This window comes from Crocuta crocuta, unplaced genomic scaffold, assembly GCF_008692635.1.
Source record: "Crocuta crocuta isolate KB4526 unplaced genomic scaffold, BGI_CrCroc_1.0 scaffold205, whole genome shotgun sequence".
Classification (NCBI taxonomy): Eukaryota; Metazoa; Chordata; class Mammalia; order Carnivora; family Hyaenidae; genus Crocuta; species Crocuta crocuta.
Genome location: NW_027530644.1, coordinates 2,593,367 through 2,618,671, shown reverse-complemented (window position 1 = coordinate 2,618,671; position 25,305 = coordinate 2,593,367). Strand labels below are relative to the sequence as shown.

Sequence of the window (25,305 nt, the reverse complement as noted above, 5' to 3'; positions counted from 1 at the left end):
GGCTACCAAAGGCTAAAGAATGGAGAGAAGGGGGTGAGGGCAGGAAGGAAGTAGAATAGTGGTTGCCAGGGCTTAGGAATTAGGGGTAGTGGGAAGTTATTGTTAAATGGATACAGTGTCAGTTTTGCAAGATAAAGAGAGTTCTAGAGATGGATCATGGTGATGGCTGCACAAGAGTACGCATGCACTTAATACCACTACACTGTATGCTTAAGACAATAAATTTTATGTCGTATGTATTTTATCACAATAAAAAACTTAGGAAAAAATATAAATGAAAGAAGCAAAGACACAAGACATCAAATTCAAAGTTCACAGTGTATGTAAGTGATAATAAAAAGATGAGTATAGGGCATGTAAGACATGGGATGGATAGGCTGTAGGATAAGTAGGGAAAGTGGGAGTCAGAATCTCAGTTTAATGGAGATAGGAAGGTTTGAACAATTAGGATTATCTACTGAAGTTATTGCATCTGAGATTAAGCTGATAAAAAATACGTTATTTTCTCTCTCCTCCTCCTTCTCTCCCTCATCCATCTCTCTCTCACACACACACAGACACACAACAAAGACTACAAAGTGCCTGCTCTAAAATCTAAAACAATGAGTTAAGGGACCTCATTCAACAGAACAATATAACATGAAAGAATCATAAAGAAAGAAACTTATTTTTTTAAAGTGAGAGGAAACTTATACAGGTAAGGGGTACCTTGTCACCTGCCAGTCCTTGAGACCCAACAGAGTGAAAGACAATAATCTTGGATTTGCTGCAACTTCCTCCACTGTCCACAGACTTTGTCTTTTCGCTGGTGAGCAAAGAGGGCGTTTTTCTGCCTTCTCTTCCCACCTTCTACAGCCATACTTGTTAACTAGGGAGATGACAGCGGAAAAGATCAGCACCAATCCATTCCCAAGAGTAAATGGATAGTGTGACTTATCCTCTCTCCATCACTCAAGAGACTAATTAATCTGGATTTAGTGCTTTGAACAAAAAGGATAAGGACTACATGTTCATTTCAAAAACACCTGCTAAAAACAGGAAAAAAAAAAAAGAAAGAAAAAAAAAGACTGGCTAGTAATTTATTGGTGACCCCAGATAACACATAAGCCACACAAGAATTCAACACATTCTTGATTTTAGTTTCTCTCTCAATCCAGTTTCTCTCAAAAATAAATTCCAAGTTCCTTTTTCTTCCAAAGCCTTGTTCTTTCTTCACAACTTGCTGAAGACCACCAGCCCTTTCACCCAAACCTAAAGTTAGTTATCAGCAACAGTACCATCTCCTAGTACTACCATCCACTGTAGAACACAGCTCATGCCCACCAGGTACACATTTATGAGGTCCTCTTCCCTAAGACAGTAGAGTTTAAAGTTCTCATTCTAAGAGGGGAAAAACTTGTAACTATATACAGTAACTAGACTTATTGTGGTGTTCATTTTGCCATTATGCCAATATTATTTTGTTTCATCTCACCTAAATTCAGCAGAGCTGATCAATCTTGTGGCCAACACGTAGGCTGGCTAATTCAATCAACCCCCTACTCCCTTGCCTGCCTCTACCAAAAGTGGCTTAAGAAATAAAATATTTGCCCTCCCAAACAAAAGAGGCCATGAAACACAGCTCTGGCCAGAAAAATAAATAGAATTTGCTAGAGAAAAACAGTGAGGGTCAATTCTGAGGAAATATTTGTTCCTCTTGCTCCTCTGATGAAAAGGAGCAGAAGTAGCTGATCTTCCCAACAAAGACAAGAAAACCAAAGCTAAGCAGCCATGAATCCTACAAGTGAAAAACAATAATTGTGAGTAAAGTATTAAGAGGATTTAAAAACCACATCCTGACACTGTTAAGCCACTGCAGTACAGTGAGCAAACACCTATCTCAAGGTGGGTAAGAAAAATAACTCCAATGTGAGTAGTCTAAGATATTTAGCTGGTTTAAGATATTTATTTCTAAATGGTAAATTCCCAATTCTGCCATTGCTCTGTAGTAATGAGCTAACACATTTATTGCTCATCAACACTCATCAAGAAAGAAGAGGAAAAAAGAATCCTACTAGTGTCACTTCCCACAAAGAGAAAGATATCATTGAAGATCAGGAGCAGAGAAACTATGGATTCAGCTGGACTGGCGTGGAATTCTGGCTCAGTAACTCATCAGCACTGGGATCCTGGAGAAGTTATTCAATCTTTCAAAGCCTCAGTCTCCTCATCTGCAAAAACCATGCTATTACTAACCACCTCATAATGTTACTGACAGGATTAAATCGCAGTGCATATAACAAATTAAACAGTGTCTGGCATAGAGTAAGTGCTTAAAAAACTTAGAAACCTGCCTCCATCACCACTACCACAATCACATAACCCAGCAAGGCAGTTCTCCAGCTAAAGTAAGTGAAGTTCAGAGGCTCTTGACCTAAGAAAAATGATTCAGCACCACATCATACAAGGGAAAAATATAGTTTCAAAGTGTGTGTGTGTGTGTGTGTGTGCGCGCGCACACGCACATGTACATGTTTCCTGCCTTAGGCCCAACCTACAGTGTGCAATTGATAAATATTTGCTGAAGAATAAATCCCTTAGTCTAAGTGTTAATAAAGGCAGAAATACATAGAACACTGAAATTATCAAGGTAAAGAAGTAATTTCTAGGACCTTTACTACACAGTTTTTTTCAGCCACCCTCAAAAAACAGAGATGTTTTCCTTCTTAATATTTTAAACAAAACTCAAGAGTAGTCTAAAGGATTAATGAAAATGTACTTACAAAGCTCTAAGCTACTTGGAAGAAAAGACTACAAATGCAAATTGTTATTCTCTTTCTTTGGGATTACAGTTTCCCTGCCAAAATCCAAAGCTGTATTAGTGTGTTTTTTCCCCTCAAAGATTGAGTACTATTTCATCTTCTGTTCATTACTTTAGCCTTTAATAGTCAATGTGATAACTGTGGGATTTTTTATGGAATGGTTATAGAAGATAACATTCTGGTTAGCGATCTTGCTTGCTATTATTCTGTTTCCAAATTTATGAGAAAGAAATCCGTCTTCTGTACCTTCATCCAGTTTCAGTTCTCTATTTTCTAGATTATTACCTCATTCATAGCTCAATTTAGTAAGCTCATTGACATTGCTCACCTGTTTTGCAACTCAACAAACATAATCTTGTATATGGACAAAATCACAGTTTCACAAAGAAAAGCCATAACTGCTCTTAAACCAGAGCTTCAGTGCTTGCCATATTACTCAAGTTGCAGAACTTTCATAGGTTTCTAATTTAAAATGCAGGTATAAAAACACAAACTCCCCTAATAATCATAGTTTAAAATTTACCCTCAAAGTATCAATTGATAAAAATGAAAAGGATTTTATACAAACAGCAAGAGGCTCATAAAACATTTACTCCTACTGTTAATGTATCCTTAAAATTTTAGGGGAAACTAAGCCTGTGCATTTAGTTATTCTCAATTCTATTATTCCTTGATTATTTCTAGTATCAACTAGTCTAGGACAATTTTCATTTGATGTTCTTATTTTTGTTTTGAACTTACACAATGCTTTCCTAGAACATTCTAGATAACATTTTCCACACCACCCCAATTTTAGTATATATGCTGCCTGAATTCACAGGGTTCTGTGTCACTTGGATAAAGATGTAAAGCCTTCCATAAGACTTTTATTTTGGAGGCCCAAGATTCACGATGCATGTAAATCAGAAGATGGATTCTGCACTCCCTGACAAGTTCCTCAAATATATGTGTGCAATTAAATAGACAAGCAGTGAAATTTGAAGGTACAGAATTAGAAACTGTATACGGACAGTACTCATCTGCCTAAATGGAGTGGGCAGGATGAGAAATGCCTGGGTTTGTTGTCAGCCATAGGTATGGACAAAGAAGAAACAAAGAGGGAACTTAAAAATAACAGTGGTCTCATCACCATCGCCTGCCCCTACTTCCCCAAAAAGACAAGGTCAAGGAATTGTTCACATCTAACAAAGAGCTCTGCAAAATCCAGATCAGAGCGACATTTTCTTTGAAACTCTCTGGGATCTCCACACTAATTCATCCTTGTCTTTTCTATGCTATCTCTGTACTTCTGCTTTTAGTGACTACAGTGTAGGATGACCATTTACATTCCTCTCCCACTGCTGTTCCCTCTCACATGTTTTGAGCACCCTAAAGCTTAATCATGTCCTAACACTGAATCATATCTATGTTTTTGCCTGGCCAAGGGTGAACACCCAAGAAAACTTACCGTATTGAATGTGAATAAAAATCTTTTTCTAAACATTACATAGCTATCACAAAATCAAATGACATCTAGTTATAAAAGAAAGCCAATCTGATTATAAATAAATACTTCTTTTTAATATTTACTTTCTCTGGCACATAATATTAAATATTATAAGGTAAAAGAGCAGGTAAAAGGCAATTTAATACAGGATGCAGCCAATCCTATTTCGACCAAAGTTGGCTTCGTTAATACAATATTGTACTTCTGTTAAATCCTCTGTGTTCTGCGTGTGTATGTTTATACATATCTCCCTTCCATTCTCATTCTTTCTTTCATTAATGATGACTCAAACTTTTAAGAAAACTAAAATTTAGGGGCAACTTGGTAGTTCAGTCCACAGAGCGTCTGACTTTGGCTCAGGTCATAATCTCCCAGTTCATGAGTTCAAGCCCCACGTCAGGCTCTCTGCTATCAGCACAAAGCCCGCTTCAGGTCCTCTGTCCTCCTCTCTCTCTGCACCTCACCTGTTCATGCTCTCTTTCTCAAAAATAAATAAATAAATAAAAACCACAAAAATGTCTAATCATTACTTTTTCAATCTCCAGTTACTGTTACAAATTACAGTCTCAACATCTAATCAATCCTCATTTTTCATATTTCTAGCTCCCCTGTGTAAAATTTTTGAACTGGAAAACTAATATAACACTGTATGTTGTAGGTCAGCTAACTGGAATTAAAATAAAAATTTAAGTAAATAAAACATAAAAATACTTGATATTTTAAAAAATTGGAAAACTAATAGATGATGAATCTTTCAAGTGACTGAATAAATTTTTGCTCTAAGAGAGAACTGTCAGAGATTTGAATTTGCAAATCCCCCCCCAAGAAAAACCTATTTCAGTATTCAGCTGTTTCCTAGCAACTGAATCTGCTGATATTTTCTCATCACAAGTAAGTAATAGGGATAAAAATCGGTATCTCAGCGCACTCAGATATCAGTTAAAGCAATGCAGCAGAGTAAAAAATAAATAAGTATATAAACCATAAGTAATGTACTAAGCATTTTCTAACCAATCTAGGCTATGGCCTCAAAATAAGAACTATAATTCTTAAATACGATAAATGACCTTGAGAAACAGAAGTGTTTTTAAAAGAGTGTAAGAGGGATCTTTTCTGTGACTGGGGGTTGGGTAGGATGCACAAGGGACAAAAGGTGAACACCAAAATAGTAACCCAAGAATTACTCTAGGGAGTTAGTCCAACTATGAAGAATGATGCTGCTATTCTCAAGGTGGCTAAAGTTTAAGCCTGGTTTATGTTGCATCATGGGAGTTTCTAAACAAAGTATAAAATTCACATTTTTACATATTCCAGAGGAAAACTGTCAAAAGAGTTAACAATCTTAACTACTTCAGCCAACTGCAGTAGTTCTTCAGAAGTGTTTTGAGGTTATAAACAGTTACACTTCAAATATTATCAAGATTTCACTCTTTTATAAACTGAACACTAAAGTGCAACCTCCATTTAACTTTAGTTTTCAACAAATCCGGAGAAAATACAAACAGGCAGTTCTCACAAGGTACTTCATCAGATCCTGAGCACCTTCTCTGCACAAGGCACTGTGCTAGGCTTCTGAGATAATTAAACTGAATATAGCACAGTCCCTACCATGGAGAAGTGGAGTATGGCTCAATCTCTACCCTGGTGAACTCTACATTTAAACACATAAGGAAGTGAGGGCAAATCAGAGAAAGCAGTAGAGGGGAAGAGGTATCTGAGTGGGCTGGGAAAGAATCAACAAAATGTAGCAAAAAGGAAGGGTACTGGGCTTAAGGAGCTTTGGGAGACCTTTACTAATCAGCTGAGTAAATTCTGGTAAACCATTGAAACTTTCTGGAGCTAAACTTTCATGGCCAAAATGAAGAGACATTACTGGTGTTTACTGACAGCCTCTCATAACAAGAAAGCATTGCACTAAAGCACTACCATACATAACAGGACAAGCAAGCACGTCCCCTGCTGTCTACAGTAGAGTTTGCCATCTAGTCACTAAGAACGAGGGCAAGAAAACACACAAATTATTACAACACAACTCTAAAATCCTTTCCTGCTCTAAAAAAAAAAAAAAAAATCTATGTATGTGTACCACTAATATTTCCTGGCAACTAAAAAGCAAAGAAAACTTGAAATAAGTGAATCATTAAAATTCTTTCCACCAATAAGTTCCATAAACACAAAATGCAAAACTGTACTAAGCACTACTGGGAGAAACAAAAGGAAAAATCAAAACCTCTTAAGATATTATTCTTCACAAGAACTAACCTATTCAAATGAATACCTAAAAAAAATATACAACAGTTTGTAACTTTAAAAAAAAAGCACTTTCATATACATTGATTTTTCTCTAAGAGAAAAAGCTTTCTATCAAAAATCTAGAATATTTCAAGAAAATAACTGTTACTGAATCTTATTCTGCGAATGGTGCCAAAAGTCTCATTTTCCAAAGTAAAATACAATTGGTGAAAAAAATCAAGACAGATTTGTTTATGTGTGGTATCCAACTCATTGCACCTGCCTGGTCCCCATACCCAACCTTGATATAGTTTAGTATTTATCCTCTTTCCTCTTTATTCTTTACTGCTTAGAAACTGAATCCACTAGTTCAGGTTCAAAAACTTCGCAACCACGTGGGTGACTCCCAAATCAATGTCTGAGTCTCCAAGCACTCCTCTAAATTTCAACCCAGATTTACGAGAATGTCCTGTTAATCTAAGAAATTCAACACATCCAATACCAAAATCATTTTCTCTCCCAAACAGCTCTTATATTCCTATTGCTAAAACACATCTCCAATGGTAACACTAGCAATTTATCAAAATGGTTTCCAAAATAGATAATGCAAGATGACCTACTGAGATGGGTAAAGAAATTATTAAATATCTATTCCTCTTTTATTCTAATTCTTTTTGAAAACCACCATTTTCTAATATCTACATCTGTACATTAAAGATGTGTGATATTTTAACAGGGAACATAATAAAAAATGTCTGGAAACCGGGGCACCTGGGTGGCTTAGTCGGTTAAGCGTCCGACTTTCGCTTAGGTCATGATCTCACGGTAGTGGGTTCAAGCCCCGCATCGGGCTCTGTGCTGACTGCCAGCTCAGAGCCTGGAGCCTATTTCGGAGTCTGTGTCTCCATCTCTCTCTGACCCTCCCCTCTTCACGCTGTTTCTCTCTCTCTCCTAGAAATAAATAAAAATATTTTTTAAAAAATGTCTGGAAACCAATAGCATACAGACTAAAACGCAAAACACCTTAGCCTAGTGATATGCATGCTACAATTTACCTTCTACTCTTCTTCAGAGGCATTAAACCTAAGCAAACAAGCCACTAACCAGTTCCCAAACACAGCCGAAGCATTCCAGCATCCCAATCATTTAGCTTTACTGCTCTCTGCAAACTGTTCATGTCCCTACAGCAAATCACTTAAAGCCAATGTCAACTCCATCTTTTCTCAAAATTCCCTGAGTTGAGGTGACACAACTCTCAGGACAATTCCCATTTTCAACCTAGTCACTGAGTCTTTCATGTACACTTTAGCTCCCTCTACTAACTAGATAAGATGGTTCTTGAGGGTCAAAGTCCTGTCTCATAAATTTCCCATCTTCCTTACTACCTAGGCACTATATAGTATACCTGACATGTTTTAAAAATGCTTGTTGAATAAACAGAATGTAAGCTGGACATTATATAAGGCTTAATAACAGTATATATTAATAAATTAATATATTTTTTTATTTTTAGAGAGACAGCACAAGTGGGAAAGAAGGGCAGAGAGAAAGAGGGAGAGAGAATCTTAAGTAAGCTTCATGCTTAGTGCAGAGGCTGACAGGGGGTTCAGTCTCACAACCATGAGATCAATGACCTGAGCTGAATCAAGAGTTGGATGCTTAACTGACTGAGCCACCCAGGTGTCCCTAACTGTATCTTTATAAGGAGTTGTATTATCAAGGGATTTAGACTTTTTAAAAACTGAGCAAATATTAAAAATTGTATTAGGGTATGGTTACAGAGGAGGAATAAAGGTTGAATTAGGAGCTGAGTTGCAATAAACTGATAACCAGTTAAGGAAAAAATGAATGAGGGAAAGATAGATTTCTTTGCCTCACATAACAATTTTAGAAGCTTCAGTTCTTTCAGTTAATAATTTTATTTATTTTTTTTTTTACTAACTTTTTGTTTACCCACATATCGTTTTGGGTACTAGGGACACAGTACTTAACAAGTTAGATGAAGTTTTTTTATAAGCTTATTTGGGGGCTCCTAGGTGGCTCAGTCGGCTAAGCGTCCAACTTCAGCTCAGGTCAGATCTCACGGTTCGTGTGCTCGAACCCCGCATCAGGCTCTGTGCTGACAGCTGGGAGCCTGGAGCCTGTTTAGGATTCTGTGTCTCCCTCTCTCTCTCTCTCTCTGCCCCTCCCCCACTCATGCTGTCTCCCTCTGCCTCAAAAACAAATAAACTATTTTTAAAAAGCTTATTTTGTAGTGGAGGTAGACAATTACCAAAGAAATAAACAATAACAATATTATATCTAACATGAAAGAGCTAGCTGAACAAATAGAGGAAAATGTGTTTTAGGCAGGAGACAATCATGGCATTTTTGCAGAATAAAAAAGGTCAGTATGGCTGGAGTGTCATGAGTGAGCAGAAGATGATACAAGATGGGACTAAAGTAACTATATATAGGACAAATTCATTAAAAGTCAGAATCCACTAAAGTTGAACATGGACATACCCTATCTACTCTACATTTCCAATCCTAGGCATGTAACACAGAAATATGTTTTCCAAAAATGTCCTAGAATGTTCGGAGCAGCAGTATTAGTAACAATGGAAAGAAAGAAAACAAAACCAAATGTTCTCAAAAACAGAATGGGAAAATACATTATCATTAAGCCAATCAGAACTAGGATGAATCAAAATCATGGATTACCCAAGAGTATCCAAGAAAAACAGCGTATCATCACTTTTATGATATTCCTGCTCAAGACATATAACTTGAATCTCAACATACAGAAATATCAAGTAAATCCCAACAGAAATATTCTACAATATAATTAGCCTATTTTCTTCAAAACCAACAAAGTCATGAAAGTCGAGCAGAAACTGAGAACCTGTTCAGGCTAATTAAAAAGACATAACTAAATAACACATGTAATAGAAGACTGGATCCCTCTGAAATAAAGGACATGACTGAAACAACTGTGAAACTTGAATGGGGTCTGAGGATTAGGTGGTAGTCATGTCTTGATGCTAATTTGCTTATTTGGAAAGCTAAACTGTGGTTACATGGAAGAATATATTTGTTTATAAGATTTACGCCCTAAAGGGGTGCCTGGGTGGCTCAGTCAGTTAAGTGTCCGACTTCGGCTCAGGTCATGATCTTGGATTCGTGGGTTCAAACCCTGCATCGGGCCCTGTGCTGACAACTCAGAGACTGGAGTCTGCTTTGGATTCTGTGTCTCCCTCTCTCTCTACCCCTCCCCAGTGTTTGCTCTCTCTCTCTCAAGTAAATAAACATTAAAAAAAAAAAAAAAAAAAAGATTTACACCCTAAAGTACGGTGGGTAATGAGACATGAGGTTGGGAACTTATTCTCAAATGGTTGTGGCAAAAAGCTAGTTTTTTACTTGCAATATCTTTTGAACTACAATTTCAAAATGGTAAAAGATTATTAATTTTATTTAAAAGTTATTTTGGAGGGAGAAAAGACTAAGCAGGAGGGAAGTAAAAGAAAGGAATTCAAAGTTCATCTATGTATATTTTTAATGTTTATTTATTTTTAGAGAGAGAAGAGAATGCAATCAGGGGAGGGGCAGAGTGATGGGGGAGGGGAGGGAGAGGGGGAGAGGGAGGGAGAGAGGAAGAGAGGGTGGAGGGAGAGAGGGAGGGAGGGAGAGAGGGAGAGAGAGACAGAGAGAGAGAGAGAGAGAGAGAATCCCAAGTAGAATCTCTGAGCTGTCAATGCAAAATCCGATGTGGGGCTCGAACTCACAAACCGTGAGATCAAGAGTCAGAAGCTTAACCAACTGAGCCACACAGGCACCCCCATAGGCTATATTTTTTACCAACAAGATACAAAACTTAAATGCAATTTGCTGAAAAGACAAAGCTATTACTAACTTAGGAACCTAAAGAGTTTGCCCTTGGGACACCTGGGTGGCTCAGTCAATTAAGCATCCCGCTCCTGGCTTTGGTTCAGGTCACAATCTTATGGTTCTTGGGTTCAAGCCCCATGTCAGGCTCTGCGCTGTCAGTGCAGAGTCTGCTTAGATTTCTTTCTCCCTCTCTCTCTCTCAAGATAAATAAACTTAAAAAAAACAGTTTGTCCTTAATCTCAGTATATTTAGAGCTTCCATCCTCTGCACAAAACAAAAAAAAGATAAAATTTGCAAAAATCTGCACATATCCTTCTTTGTACATAAAATTATTAGAAAGATAAACTGAAAAAAACTAAATGGCAAATATGCATGTGCCCATTTTTATTATTAAGAAAAACTTTCAGAAGCACCCAAACAACTCACATATTTCAGTCAATTACNGGTGGTTTCAATACTCCAGAAGCTGTCTGCAAATCTATGATATTTTTGGTTGTAATGGAAACTGGGGGAACCACTATTAGCATTTAGTAAATTAGAGCTAGGGAGGCCCAATATCCTGAAGAGTATATAGCTGTTTCACACAAGGAAGTGCTGTCCAAAATATCAGCAGAGAGAAAAATGGGTGAACAAAACCAGTACTAATGACACAAGGGGAATGGCCAACCAGGAGGCAAACATCAGTGTTTGCCACAGAGATTCATAGTTATGAAATGCACTATCTTCATCTGTAAACAGATTATGGTCCAACTTAAGTCACAGACCATTAAAAAACTACTTAAAACATCACCTATACTGAGGATTTTTTAAAATGAAAAATACAGAATTAGAGAGAGAGAAAGGATATTAAATTAGTAAACATCTATTATACTAAATGGTTTCATAAACTGCCTTATCAGTAAAACCAGAGGTAGTGTTTCAGTCATCTCAAATGTTGACATAGCTGAACTATACATATTTAGGTAACCACACTCAGTAATAAAAATTTATACCAGAAAATATTGCAATTTTTAATTCAAAAGGTTGACCTACTGTTCTACCGTGAATATAGCTAAAAAGAACATCACAACTTTAAAGTTCTCTTCTGCACCAAGTACCAAAAAATTGTATTTTAAAAAACCAGACTCTTATTAAATGGCAACAATACTGTAAAATGTATATTTTTATTCAAGTATAATTAATATACAGTGTTATATTGGTTTTAGATGTACAATATAACAATATAACAATTCTATACACTGCTCAGTGTTCATCTTGATAAGTGTACTCTTAATCTCCTTCACCTATTTCACATAACCCCCACCCACCCTCCCTCTGGTAACCATCAATTTATTCCCTGTATTTTGTTTCTTGTCTCTATTTTTCGTTTGATTCTTAAATTCCACATGAGTGAAACCATATGGTATTTGTCTTTCTCTGACTTATTTCATTTAGCATTATACCCTTTAGATCCATCCATGTTGTTGCAAATGGCAAAATTTCATTCTTTATGGCTGAATAATATTCGAATGTGTGTGTACACACCACATCTTCTTTACCCATTCATCTATCAATGGGCAGTTGGGTTACTTCCATATTTTGGCAATTATAAATAATGTAGCAATAAACATAAGGGTACATATATCTTGTTGAATTTAGTGTTTTCATATTCTTTGGGCAAATATCCAGTAGTGGAATTGTTGGATCATATGGTAAACCTATTTTTAATTTTTTGAGGAACCTTTATACTGTTTTCCATAGTAACTGCACAACTTTGAATTCCCACCAACAGGGCACAAGGGTTCCTTTTTCTCCTCATCCTTGCCAACACTGGTTTCTTGTGTTTTTATTTTAGCCATTCTCTCAGGAGCGAGCAGGTATCTCATCTCCTGATGATATATCATTTCCCTGATGATGAGTGATGTTGAGCATCTTTTCATGTATCGCTTGGCCATCTATATGTCTTCTTCGGAAAAATGTCTATTCAGATTCTTTGCTCATTTTTTTTATCAGATTATTATATTACTTGGTGTTGACTTGTATTAAGTTCTTAGCACATCCGGACATTAACTCCTTATCAGACACATTATTTGCAAATATCTCTCATTTGGTAGGCTTTTAGTTTTGTTGATGTTTCCTTTGCTTTGCAAATTTTATTTTGGTGTAGTCCCAATAGTTTAATTTTGCTTTCTTTGCCAAAGGAAACATATCTAGAGAAATGTTCCTACACCTAATGTCCAAGAAACTACTGCCTATGTTTTCTTCCACTACTTTTATGGTTTCAGGTCTCACATTTAGGTCCTTCATTTTGAATTTATTTTTATGTATAGTTTAAAAAAGTGGTCAAGTTTCATTCTTTTGCATCTAACTGTCCAGTTTGCACAACACCATTTGTTGAAGAGACTTTTTCCTAGTGTATATGCTTACCTCCTTTGTCATGAGAATGAGTTTATTTCTGACTCTCTATTCTGTTCCACTAACTGGTTATTATATTTTTATGCCAGGATATTACTATTTTGTTTACTACAGCTTTGTAGTCTGTCTTGAAATCTGAAATTGTGGTACCTCTTTTTTTGTACTTTCTTAAGATTGCTTTGGCTATTCAGGGTCTTTTGCCGTTCCATACAAATTTTAGGGTTATTTGTTCTAGTTCTCTGGGAAATGCTGTTGGTATTTTGATAGGGATTGCATTAATTCTGTAGATTTCTTTGGGTAGAATGGGCATTTAAACAATTTTAGTTCTCCCAATCCATGAACATGGACTATCTTTCCCTTTGTTACTGTCATCTTCAATTTCTTTCATCATTTTTTATAGTTTTCAGAGGACAGGTCTTTCACTTCCTTGGTTAAGTTTATTCCTAAGCATTTTATCAGATTTGCATGATTTTCAAATACCTTTTTTGGTACTTCAGAACTTTTAAGGTTATGTAATGTGGTTCTTTTTAAGCTACACTAATTACAGTTAGAAGTATAGGCCAACTTTTCCTTTGGAGTTAAAAAGTATAATATTTTCTGGTATATATCATTTTTATCACTGACTGGGATTACCTAAATATATACAATTAAGCTATATCAGCCTTTGGGTGTGATTATAAATGGAATTGTTTTCTTAATTTCTCTTTAAGCTACTTCATTATTAGTGTATAGAAATGCAATATTTCTGTATATTAGTTGTGTATCCTATGACCTTACTGATTTCATTTATAAGCTCTAGTAGTTTTTTAGTGGAATCTTTCAGATTTCTATATACAGTATCTTGTCATCTGCAAATAGTTTTACTTCTTCCTTACCAATTTGGATGTCTTTTATTTCTTTTTCTTATTTGACTGCTCTGGCTAGGATTTCCAATACTATACTGAATAAAAGAGAGACAGTGGACATCCTGGTCTCATTCCTGATCTTAAGGGAAAAGCTCTCAGTTTTTCACTATGGAGTGTGATGTTGTTTTATGGCCTTTATTATGTTGAGGTAAGTTCCCCTGAAACCTGTATTATTGAGTTTTTATGATGAATGGATATTGTACTTCTCAAATGCTTTTTCCACATCTACTGAAACAGTCATAGAGTTTTTACTCTGTTGTTGATATGACTTATCACACTGATTGATTTGTGAATATCAAACGATTTTTGCATACCTGGAAGAAATCCAACTTGATCATGGTGAATGATTTTTTTAAATGGATTGTTGGATTCAGTTTGCTAATACTGTGTTGAAGATTTTTGCATCTATGTTCATCAGAGATACTTGTGTATAGTTCTTTTTTGTAGTATTTTTTGGTATAAGAGTTCAATATGATCTCTCACAGAGTGAACCTGAAAGCTTTCCTTCCTCTTCTATTTTTTGAAATAGTTTGAGAATACGTATTAACTCTTCTTTAAATGTTTAGTAGAATTTGCCTGTGAAGCCAACTGTCCCTGGACTTTTGTTTTTTGGGAGTTTTCTGATTACCAATTAAATTTCATTGCTAGTAATGAGTCTGCTCAAATTTTCTATTTCTTCATGTTTCAGCTTTGGAAGGTGAACCCATCCCAAAGCCATGACTACGACAGTTGTACTTGCACCAAAACAGCATAGAAAACCAGGATGTGGTGGGAGGAGGGCTCAAAGCAGGTCGGGGGAGGACATGAGCAGGGGCCTGGAGGGTGCAGGGTGCATCAATCTGCAGGGAGCGCATTGTGCTTTAGCCCAGGGAGGAGGGGGAGGGTGGGGCAAATGCACCGCCAGGTCCCCACTTTTTCCTGCTGTCCTCAGCACCCTGGGGATACAGGCATCTGGGCAGATCTGCCCTTTATTGCTGCCCACCAGCATTAAACACCCCTGACCCCAACGCTAGCACCACAGGTGGATCCGGGGCAGGGAAAAGGGCAGCAATTTCTTCTAGCAATTTATCTATTTCTTCTAGGTTTTCCAATTTGGTGGCATAAAATTTTTCATAATCTCTTATAATCCTTTATATTTCTATGGTGCTGGTTATTTCTTCTCTTTCGTTTCTGATTTTATATTGCTCTTTTTTCTCCATGAGTCTGGCTAAAAGTTTATCAATTTTGTAGATCTTTTCAAAGAACCATCTCTGGTTCTGTTCTATTGTTTTATAGTCTCTACTTCATTTCTACTTTCATCTTCATTATTTCCTTTCTTCTACTGGCTTTCAGCTCTGTTTGTTCTTCTTGACTAGGCATCTATTGTTATTATCCTTCCCCTTAGACCTGCTTTTGCTGTATCTCCAAAGTTTGGGCATTGTATTTTCATTTGTTTCCATGTATCTTTTGATTTCCTCTTTCTTTGTTGACTCATTCATTATTTAGCAACATGTATATAACCTCCAAGTATTTGTGTTCTTTCCAAGATTAATCTTGTGATGATTTCTAGTTTTCTACTGTTAAGACTGCAAAAGATGTATAAGATTTCAATCTTCTGAAATTTGTTGAAACTTGATTTGTGGCCTAACCTGATCTACTCTGAAGAATGTTCCATGTACATTTGAAAAGAATGTGTATTCTGCTATTTGGGAATGGAATGTTCTGAATAAATCTGTTAGATCTATCTGGTTCATTGTGTCATTCAAAGCCACTATTTCTTATTGATTTTCTGTCTGGGTGAGCAAATCATTGATTTAAGTGGAGTGTTCAAAGCCCCTACCAAAATATGTATATTTTTAAAGATGTTATCACTTAAGTATAACACCTGCAACAAATCCGCCTGAAAAGCACGATCGTGTTATTTATTCAAACAGCTAACACCAATTTCATTTAACAGTAGGTTATTTACTGCAGCACTACCATATCGCTGTTTTTATTCCTTAACATAAAGACTTGCTTCTACATTACCCTCCACTGATACAAAATACCAATACAGGACAGGTATCTAGGGGTTACATACACCACAAGCCACGACAAATGTGAAGGGCCTTATATCAAATGCATCTCCAAGGAAAAAAGGCATGACCTAGCAGACATGTCCAACAGAAGCCTCTCACAAAATTAATCACTTCACCATTAGTATTACTATGAGAAAGATAAATAAGAAAATTAATTCTAGAGCTAAACCTAGCTCTAGAATTACCAGTACAACATCATAAGCAATAGGAATAGTGTTATAAAAATTAAATTAACTTATTTCTTAAGAAGCATAGAACAAAACTATCAAGGATATACAATTAAAATGTGAGTATGCAGAAATAAAGTAAAACAGAAATAAAATGGAATACTTACTGCCAACGCCTTGGACAGCTTGGCTCTAAATTCATTCAGGACAATTGCCACAATATCTTTAAGTGGTACATAAGCAAAGCCATCTTCCAAATAGACTTTCCTTCCTCGAAACAAATCCAGAGCATCAGCAAAAGGGATCTGAATTCATAGTGAAATAGGGAAAGTAAGTCAGTACCTGTCATGAAATCCTCCTAAGTCTTCATTCATACTAAGTCTAAACAAGTCTTCCTGCGAGAAATTCATTTGTCCCAGATTAAAAAAAAGAAAATCAATTTATATTCTTTAAACTAAATAATAAATATTTGGAAGAGATGACAGTCCAAAAATGAGCTCATTTCAGAGGAGATGCTTTGAAAAACTGAATACCGAACTAAATTGGANATCTTTTCCCATTCCGTCGGTTGCCTATTAGTTTTATGGACTGTTTCCTTTGCCGTGCAGAAGCTTTTAATCTTGATGAGGTCCCAATAGTTCTTTTTTGCTCTTGATTCCCTTGTCTTTGGGGATGTGTTAAGTAAGAAATTGCTGCAGTTGAGGTCAAGGAGGTTGTTTCCTGCTTTCTCCTCTAGGGTTTTGATGGTTTCCTGTCTCACGTTCAGGTCCTTTATCCATTTTGAGTTTATTTCTGTGTATGGTGTGAGAAAATGATCTAGTTTCATTCTTCTGCATGTTGTTGTCCAGTTCTCCCAGCACCATCTGTTAAAGAGGCTGTATTTTGGGCGCCTGAGTGGCTCAGCTGGTTGAGCATCCAACATCAGCTCAGGTCATGATCTCATGGTTCGTGGGTTCAAGCCCCACATCGGGCTCTGTGCTGACAGCTAGCTCAGAGCCTGGAGGCTGTCTTCGGATTCTGTGTTTCCCTCTCTCTCTGCCCCTCCCCTGCTCATGCTGTCTCTATCTCTCTCTCAAAAATAAACATTTAAAAAAATTAAAAAAAAAAAAAAAAGAGGATTGTCTGTTTTCCATTGGATACTCTTGCCCACTTTGTCAAAGATTAGTTGGCCATACATGTGTGGGTCCAATTCTGAGTTCCCTATTCTATTCCATTAGTCTTCATGTCTGTTTTTGTGCCAATAACAATACTGTCTTGCTGATTACAGCTTTGTAGTAGAGGCTAAAGTCTGGGATGGTGATGCCTCCCGTTTTGGTTTTCTTCTTCAGTATTACTTTGGCTATTCAGGGTCTTTTGTGATTCCATACAAATTTTAGGATAAATGCATTATTTTTATTCTTAACTCATGAATTTACAAATTAAAATCTTCAGAATTTTAAACTCTCAACTCTAGCTCTCTAAACACAATGCATTCCCCTCATATGACATATTCCACAATTTTATTCTATATCTATTATATGTATACAATATGTTCAGTGCTGAAAATTACTAAAGTAATTCCAAATTTCTTCATCTGTTTCCATTCTTTCTCTAGAAAAATATATTGGAAAAGCTAATCTCAAAACCAAAAAATGGAAATATTAAGTGTTCAGTTCTGCTACTGAAGTAGTTGCCAGTAAATATCATTTTAAAAAACATACTACTCCACTTGGATTTTTTTTAATCCTAAGACCTATCCTAAAACTTTACAATATGAGCAGAATATGGTATTATTAGTAAACTGAAAATTATCCTCCTTCTCCAATATGTTTTTTTTTTTTTAAAAAAAGGTTAAAAAATTAGGTGCAATGATACCCAAGTTGCCTAGTCACCCAAGTTTTAGAGGAGTTAAATCAATATGCATAAGATTCTTCCATATATCCAATACCACCACTCAATAAGCAGATCATGTTTTTGTGTGTATGTGTCTTTTGTTTTTTTTTTTTTAAACAGCTCTCTGTTACTACACCACAGTCCTAAAGTTCATCATATAATTGAGAAAACAAGATAGACACACCTGGAAAGTCAAACAGCTCTACAGGGTGGTATGTGTCTGACACAGCAGCAAACAATAGTTACACAGAACATCTTAGAGAAGGAGGTTAGAGGGTTTATTTCAATGATCCAGGGAAGAGATGGGGATGGTTTGGAAATAGGAGTTCTAGTCCAAGTTCTGTGACTGACCAGACTTATGATTTCTATACATTTAATGAACGCTTCTAAACCCTGACAGCCAAATCTATGAAACAAGGGAAGGGGAGAAAGGGATGGTATAAATGACCCATAGGGGTTCTTTAGCTCTAATATTCAATGATTCTAGCTTATTAAGGTAGTCAGAGTAGAAATAAAAATGCCCAAGCAGAAGCAAAAAATGATGTGAAGGCAGAGTTATGGGAAATGTGTGGTACGGAAGGAATAAATATTGATTCCCATACTCTAAATTTGGGAAGATGACTGAATAATGGCCTAATTGGTGGAAGTAGGGAAGCCGGATAGGGAGCTAATGTGGAAGCAGGATTTTAATAAACTACTGGCACTCACCGACAATATTCAGTACATACAATTTTCAAAGGACATTGTAGTATTACAACTGTCAAATTTTAAAATCAATTTCAGCTCTTCTTCTTCCCCTTAGGAATTATTCAGTCCAAAAGCTGTTCAATGGGTTCAAGCAAAGTAGGTACCTGAGCTGAGGAAATAGAAGGCAGCAGAAATGGCCTGGTTCAAGATGTCAGAACCTGAGTTGCCATGAAAGAGCAAGTAGGCAGACAGCATCACAGCCCAAAAGGAATAAGATAGAGTCTAGGTAGGGAAGACAGTCCAAGCATGGCATCAGAGCCCAAGAGTGAAGAAAAAAGGCTGTCACACACCAATGATCCAGAACAAAGTGGTGAAGTCAAGTAGGTGAAGAGAGGATCCCTGCAGGGGCAGCTCAGCATGGAGTGTAGAAGTCTAAGTGTTGTGAGCAGAGTACTCCTTGAAGAGACAGGCTTGTGTTGGTAGGTCAGAGTCCAAACAATGTCAGAAGGGTGTGTAGGCTATGTATGAGGACAGCCCAACACAGAAGGTTGGCACACCTTCAGTGGGGTGAAAATGAATTCTGCACAGGACAGGGAGAAGCTATATGACCAGACTATATGACTGGGTTAATTAAATACGTATATAAAGCTCAATGTGATATATTTAACAAAACCTAGAAGTATTTTAAAAGTTCACATACCTTATAAACTGACTCCACGTCCAACTCGAACTTAGACACATTCGAACTGGGTGATGAAGCAATAATCTCATGTACTCGGAGATTCTTCTCTTCATCACTTATCTAAAAGAAAATGTATTTTATACAGTTTAAGAAATTAAAATTTTTAAAGGAAATTAAGTCTTCATTCAGTTTCAGTAAAATACTTTCCTATTCTAGTAAAGATACTATACTTTTACACTTTTTTAAAAAATCTTGATGTCTCAAATAATTCCTAATATGAGTACTAAATCATTATTAAGAAAACCAAAATATGAAATTTTAAATTCAATATACTTTCAAATTTCCACCCTGCCAATTTAATTATTTACATTTTTTTAATTTATTTTAAGAGAGAGACCAAGAGTGCATGTGAGCTGGGGAGAGGCAAAGAAAAAGAATCCTAACCAAGCTCCACACTGTCAGGGAGGAGACCAACGTGGGGCTCGAATGCATGACCAGTGAGATCATGAACTGGGCTGAAACCAAGAGTCAAATCTTAATCGACTGAACCACCCAGGCACCTCGACTTTGCCAACTTCTGAGGGCATATACCACAAAAGAACAATAGCAAAAAGAAAAAAATGTTACAGAAGAAAAGAAATTATAATAAAAACACATGTTAATACACACTAAAAACATGATCAGGTCATGATCTCACAGTTCATGAGACTGAGTCCTGTGTGGGGCTCTGTGGGGACAGCGCAAAACCTGCTTGTGATTCTCTCTCACTCCTCTCTCTCTAACTCCCCACTGCTCACATGCACATGCTCTCTCTCAAAATACGTAACTATTAAAAAAATACATATTTGCAGGTAAGAGTGGTTTAATTATTTCCTTTTTTTTTTAATGTTTATTTTTGAGAGAGAGAGAGACAGGCAGATAGAGTGCAGGATGGAAGGGCAGACGCGCGCGCGCGCGCACACGCACACACACACACACACACACACACACACACACACACACACAGAATCCAAAGTAAGCTCCAGGCTCTGAGCTGTGCACACAGAGCCTGATGTGGGTCTCAAACTCACGAACCATGAGATCAGGACCTGAGCCAAAGTTGGACACTTAACCAACTGAGCCATCCAGGAGCCCTGATTTAACTATTTCTCAATTTTCTTTTTTTTTTTTTTAAAGATTTCATTTTTTTAATGTCATTTTGAGAGATAGAGAGCATGTGTGCAAGCAAGAGAGGGGCAGAGAGAGAGAGAGCGAGAGAGAGAGAGAGAGAATGAATCCCAAGCAGGCATCACACTGTCAGTGCAGAGCCCAATACTGGGGGATCTCCTGACTTGAGCTGAAATCAAGAGGAAGCTTAACCAACTGAACCACCCAGGCACCCCCTAAAGACTTTATTTTTTTTTAAGTAATCTCCACACCCAACATTGCACTTGAACTCACAACCCCAAGATCAAGATTTGTGTGCTCGGGGTGCCTGGGTGGCTCACTGGGTTAAGCATCCAACTTCAGCTCAGGTCATGATCTCACTGTTCATGTGTTGGAGCCTCATGTCAGGTTCTCAGCTGTCAGCACAGAGCCCACTTCAGATCCTCCATCCCCCTCTCTCTGCCCCTCCCCTGCTTGTTCTCTCTCTCTCAAAATAAATAAATGTAAAAAAAAAAAAAAAAAAAAAGAATTGTGTGTTCTACGGACTAAGTCAGTCAGGTGTCCCTATTTCTCAATTTTCTAGCCGTATACAACAACTCCAAACTTAAAATAGCAGCTTTTCTAGGAATAACTACAGATCTCCTAGCTCCGATCACTACATCTTTGAAAAGAAAAACGTTGACCTGACTAGATAAAAATTTCAAACTTTGAGAAAAATAAAAGATCTGTAAATGAAGATAAAATATAAACAACACAGTGAGGGGAATATTTACATCATTTAACATCCAAATTACTCTCAATAAACCCTAGGTAGTAAGGATATAAGTAATCTTAAAGCAAAATACAAACAATAATCATATAAGTGACAAAAATAAAAGTAAATTAAAATTCCATTCATTTATGATTGTCAAGATGATCAGCCTCTGTACCTTTCCTGATCACTTTTACAGTGATCTACAGTGGTTAGGATTGGCTAGGTTATACTGCAGTTAAAGAATTTGAAAATTTTAGTGGCTTAACAAAAAAATGGTATTTTTTTTCTGCTTTTCTGCATGTTCGTGAGAGGGTGATGGGGAGGCGGCAGTGGGGAGCAGGAATACTTCACTACCAGTGGTTCTCACCACACAACCAGATGGCTTATGGAGGCTCCAATCTCCTGCATGATAGCAAACCGGTTCTTCCTAAAAGAAGACAGGTCAACTCCACTCACAATTCATGGACAACAGCAAATCATACTGGCATGCCATGTTCAAAGGTACGGGGAAGTATAATTCTACTATTTGCCCAGGAAGAAGAGAACCCAAATTTACTGGGGAACAGCACCACTGATTATTGCAATCCATTCTTCCAGTCACTAATTTACAGTTCACTCAACTTACACTACAAAATATATTCAATACCATCACAGGTGAAACAATCTAAAAGTTCTATTCAGTAATGGCATTAATCTCAAAGTTCAGCATCTGTGGATGATGCTTAATGGTCTCAATATTAGAAGAGGATAAAGCTTCTCTTTTTAAAGACAAAGAATCTATTCTCTGCAGGCCCATTCACGCAGGCATGCATGCGCGCGCTCTCTCTCTCTCTCTCTCTCTCTCTCTCTCTCTCTCTCTCTCAATAAATAGTACTAGAACAGGGACAGAATAACCATGGTAAACGTTCCTTAGGACGAGGAAGAATGGGGAGGGGAGTCAATTAAAATAATAATGCAGTACTAATTTATACCTATTAAAAAGGCAAAAGTTAAAAAGATTTAGAAAACAAAGTTGTCAGGACATCTTTATGTACAGCACTTTGACAATACATATCAAAAACCCTTAAAACAAGCTGACTCTAACAATTATACTTCCAGAATTAGTCTGGTAAGTAACAGGACAAATACAAATATAGGAACAATTTCTTTTCATCACAACATTATTTATAATAATAAGAAAAAAAACCTCAATGTCCAACCAACAGGTATTTGGGTAAATAAATTTCAGTAGAACATAATGTTTCAGTAAAGCAGGTTATATTATTCAGATCAATCTCTCGCAAAAATCAAAAAGAGAACACTGATAAAATTTTTAATAGCATCTTCTTTAAAGCACAGATTAATATACATATATAAGGTCAGGCTCGAATGAAAAGCAGAGTATCTAACAAAAGATACCTCTACTCAAATCCTATCAGTGAAATCCCAAGCCTTGAACTTGTTTTAAGGTGGTACCTGATTCAAATACCCTAGACAGGCAGAAACAGACTCAAATCCTCTCTGAAGGAAAATACATTCCAGCATGCCTCAAAGGATTCCTGCATATACAACTTCAAATACAATGTCAAGCACATTGTCTTTTTATAACAAGGCTGACGATAAAATATCTCTTCATGAGCAAAGATAAAAAGACTCAAAGTATATAGATAATAACTATATTAATATGTGTAAAGAAATAAAAGACAAAAGTGACAATAGCTATATGAACAGTTAACTATAAAAAGTGATTTGCAAAAGAGAGATTCTAGAAACAAATTCAGGAACAGAAATTAAAAAACTCAGTGGGCATAAAAAAAAAAAAACCTCCTCAAGTTGTATTAATTGTGGACTAGGAAGGTGATTCAGGCCAATCCATCTGCATCAAAGTTCTCACAGGTTACTTAGGAACTGTCAGACTAACAAATACGCCCTGTCATGTAAAGCCCACTTTAATATTTGCTGAATTCTGGGAAAGTAGCTTCATGGAGACCCTGCCAAAAGTGGTAACTATGCTCTACTCTCTAGAACACTGAAGGACTTAAGTGGGCATGAACTTAAGTTTATCAGCCTTCATATGGAGCTGCAGCTGAGTTTCCAATTATCTAGTGGAACAGGGACTTCGGATTTTGGATTTAAATTAAAATTATCCTGAACTAGCACTTCCTACAAGCCCATGAAAGAAACAACTTACAATCCTTCTAGGCCTCAATAAATATGGTCCTCCAAATAACTTCCCAAATACAATCTCTAACACACAAAAATAACAAAGTACACAAGGAAGTAAGACTCCATGAATGAGAGCCAGACAGATAAGACCAAAAAAGGGGTAAGGGTGGAAAAATAATAAAATTGTCATTATTTAGATTATATGATTAGTATCCTTAGACAATCCAGAAATAAAACACAAATAATTAGACCTACTGAACTAATTAAGTAAGATTTCTGGATACAAGGACAAATACAGAAAAACCAACTGTATTGTCAGCAGCCAAATTCAATAATGGAATTTTTTTTAAAGGTTACTATTCACAACAAGATTAAAACCATCAAGTACCTAGGAATAAATGTAACAAAAGATGTGCAAGGCCTCCACAAGAAAAAAACTACAAAATCTTACTTAGGGAAACTGGAGAAAACTAAAATAACAGAGAGATATATCCCACAACATGTGCCAGAAGACCAAATACTGCAAATGTACCAATTCTCCTCAAATTGACCCATAAATTCAAAACACTCTCAAACTTAGAATAGCTTCTGCGTGTGTGTGTGTGTGTGTGTGTGTGTATGTGTGTGTGTGGACATTTACAACTTGATTCTAAAGTGTATATGGAGGGGTGCCTGGGTGGCTCAGTTGGTTGAGCATCCAACTCTTGATCCAACTCTTAGGTTGTGATTACACAGTTGTGAGATCAAACCCCATACAGGGCTCCAGGCTAAGCGTTCCCTCTCTCCTGCTCGCTTGCTTGCTCTCTCTCTCTCTCTTTCTCTGCCCCACCCCAGCACATGTGTGCACACGCTTTCTCTATAATAAATATTTTTTTAAATGATAACATGTATTATTGACATGCAAAGGCCCAAAAATAGTGAAGACAGAAAAAAAAGATAATCACTCCAATGGAAAAATAAGCAAAAAAACATGAGTCAATAATAAAGGGTCAATAGGTGTATGAAAAGATGCTTGATCTTCTTGGTCATCAGGTAAGCACAAATTAAAACTACAGTGAAAAACTCCATGACCTAACACTATACAACCATCAGAATGGTTAACATAGTAAGTAAGTAAATAAATTAATTAATTAATTAATTAATTGGTGAAGGTGTGGAGGAATTGGAACTCTCAAAGATTGCTGGTGGAAATACAATTGGTACAGCCACTGTGGAAAAAGATCTAGCACTTTGTTATAAAACTAATGATAGCTGCCACTATGACTCAAAAATCCGACTCCTTGGTATTTACCCAAGAGAAGTGAAAACAAAGACTTACTTGATCCCATTTATATAAAGTTACAAAACAGGCAAAACTTCATGTGGTAGAAAAAGATTTGAACAGTGATTGCCTTTTGGAGGCCAGGAACAGGGTTTTTTGGGATGCAGCAGGCAGAAACTTTTAGGGCTGAGAGTAATGTTCTGTAACTTGGGAAGTTTGAGTTGTACTCGTTTATTATGCATTTGTCAGAACTCACGAATGGTACACTTAAAATTTGTGCATTTCATTGTATGTAAGCTTTACCTTAAATAAAAAGAGACTGTTAACAAACATGGAACTTTAGGATATGTAGGCTGTAGTATCTGGTGGGAACTGTAACTTACTTTGAAACAGACTTACTCTAAAATGGATAGATACAAGAATGGAAAATAAGTGATAAACGAGTATGGTAAATTGTAAATTATAGAATCTAGATGGTGAGGACATAAGGATATTCACTGTTAAGATTCTTTCAACTTTCCTGTATTTTTGAAATTTTTCACATTACAATTTTGGGGGCAAAATAACACAATGAAGATATTACTACTCACCAGACTAAAATTAAGTTGGACCATAAAGATCAAAGTGTAGAGCAATGAAACTCTTCAAAATCCATGGACAGCAGTATAAATTTGTATAAACATTTTAGAAAATCTGGCATTATCACATAAGTTGAAGGTAAACATATCCCATAACCTGGCAATTGTTCTCCTAACTAGAGCAGAGATAAGCAAGCTTTTTCTAGAAAAGGCTCAATAGTTAAAATTTTAGGCTTTGTAAACCACAAGGTCTATTTCACAAGTACAGTTT

At 36.6% G+C, this 25,305-nt stretch overlaps 1 protein-coding gene across 2 annotated transcripts in view; it reads right to left on the bottom strand.

Moving 5' to 3' along the window:
• The window catches only part of PRIM2 (DNA primase subunit 2), a 329,721-nt gene that overhangs the window by 257,303 nt on the left and 47,113 nt on the right, over positions 1-25,305 (bottom strand). For both annotated transcript variants that reach the window (XM_077769099.1, XM_077769100.1), the window contains exons 6-7: positions 19,169-19,270; positions 16,077-16,214 (exon numbers count right to left, since the gene is read on the bottom strand). In XM_077769099.1, the coding sequence (XP_077625225.1) occupies positions 16,077-16,214; positions 19,169-19,270 (240 nt within the window). The remainder of the gene's footprint in view (positions 1-16,076; positions 16,215-19,168; positions 19,271-25,305) is intronic.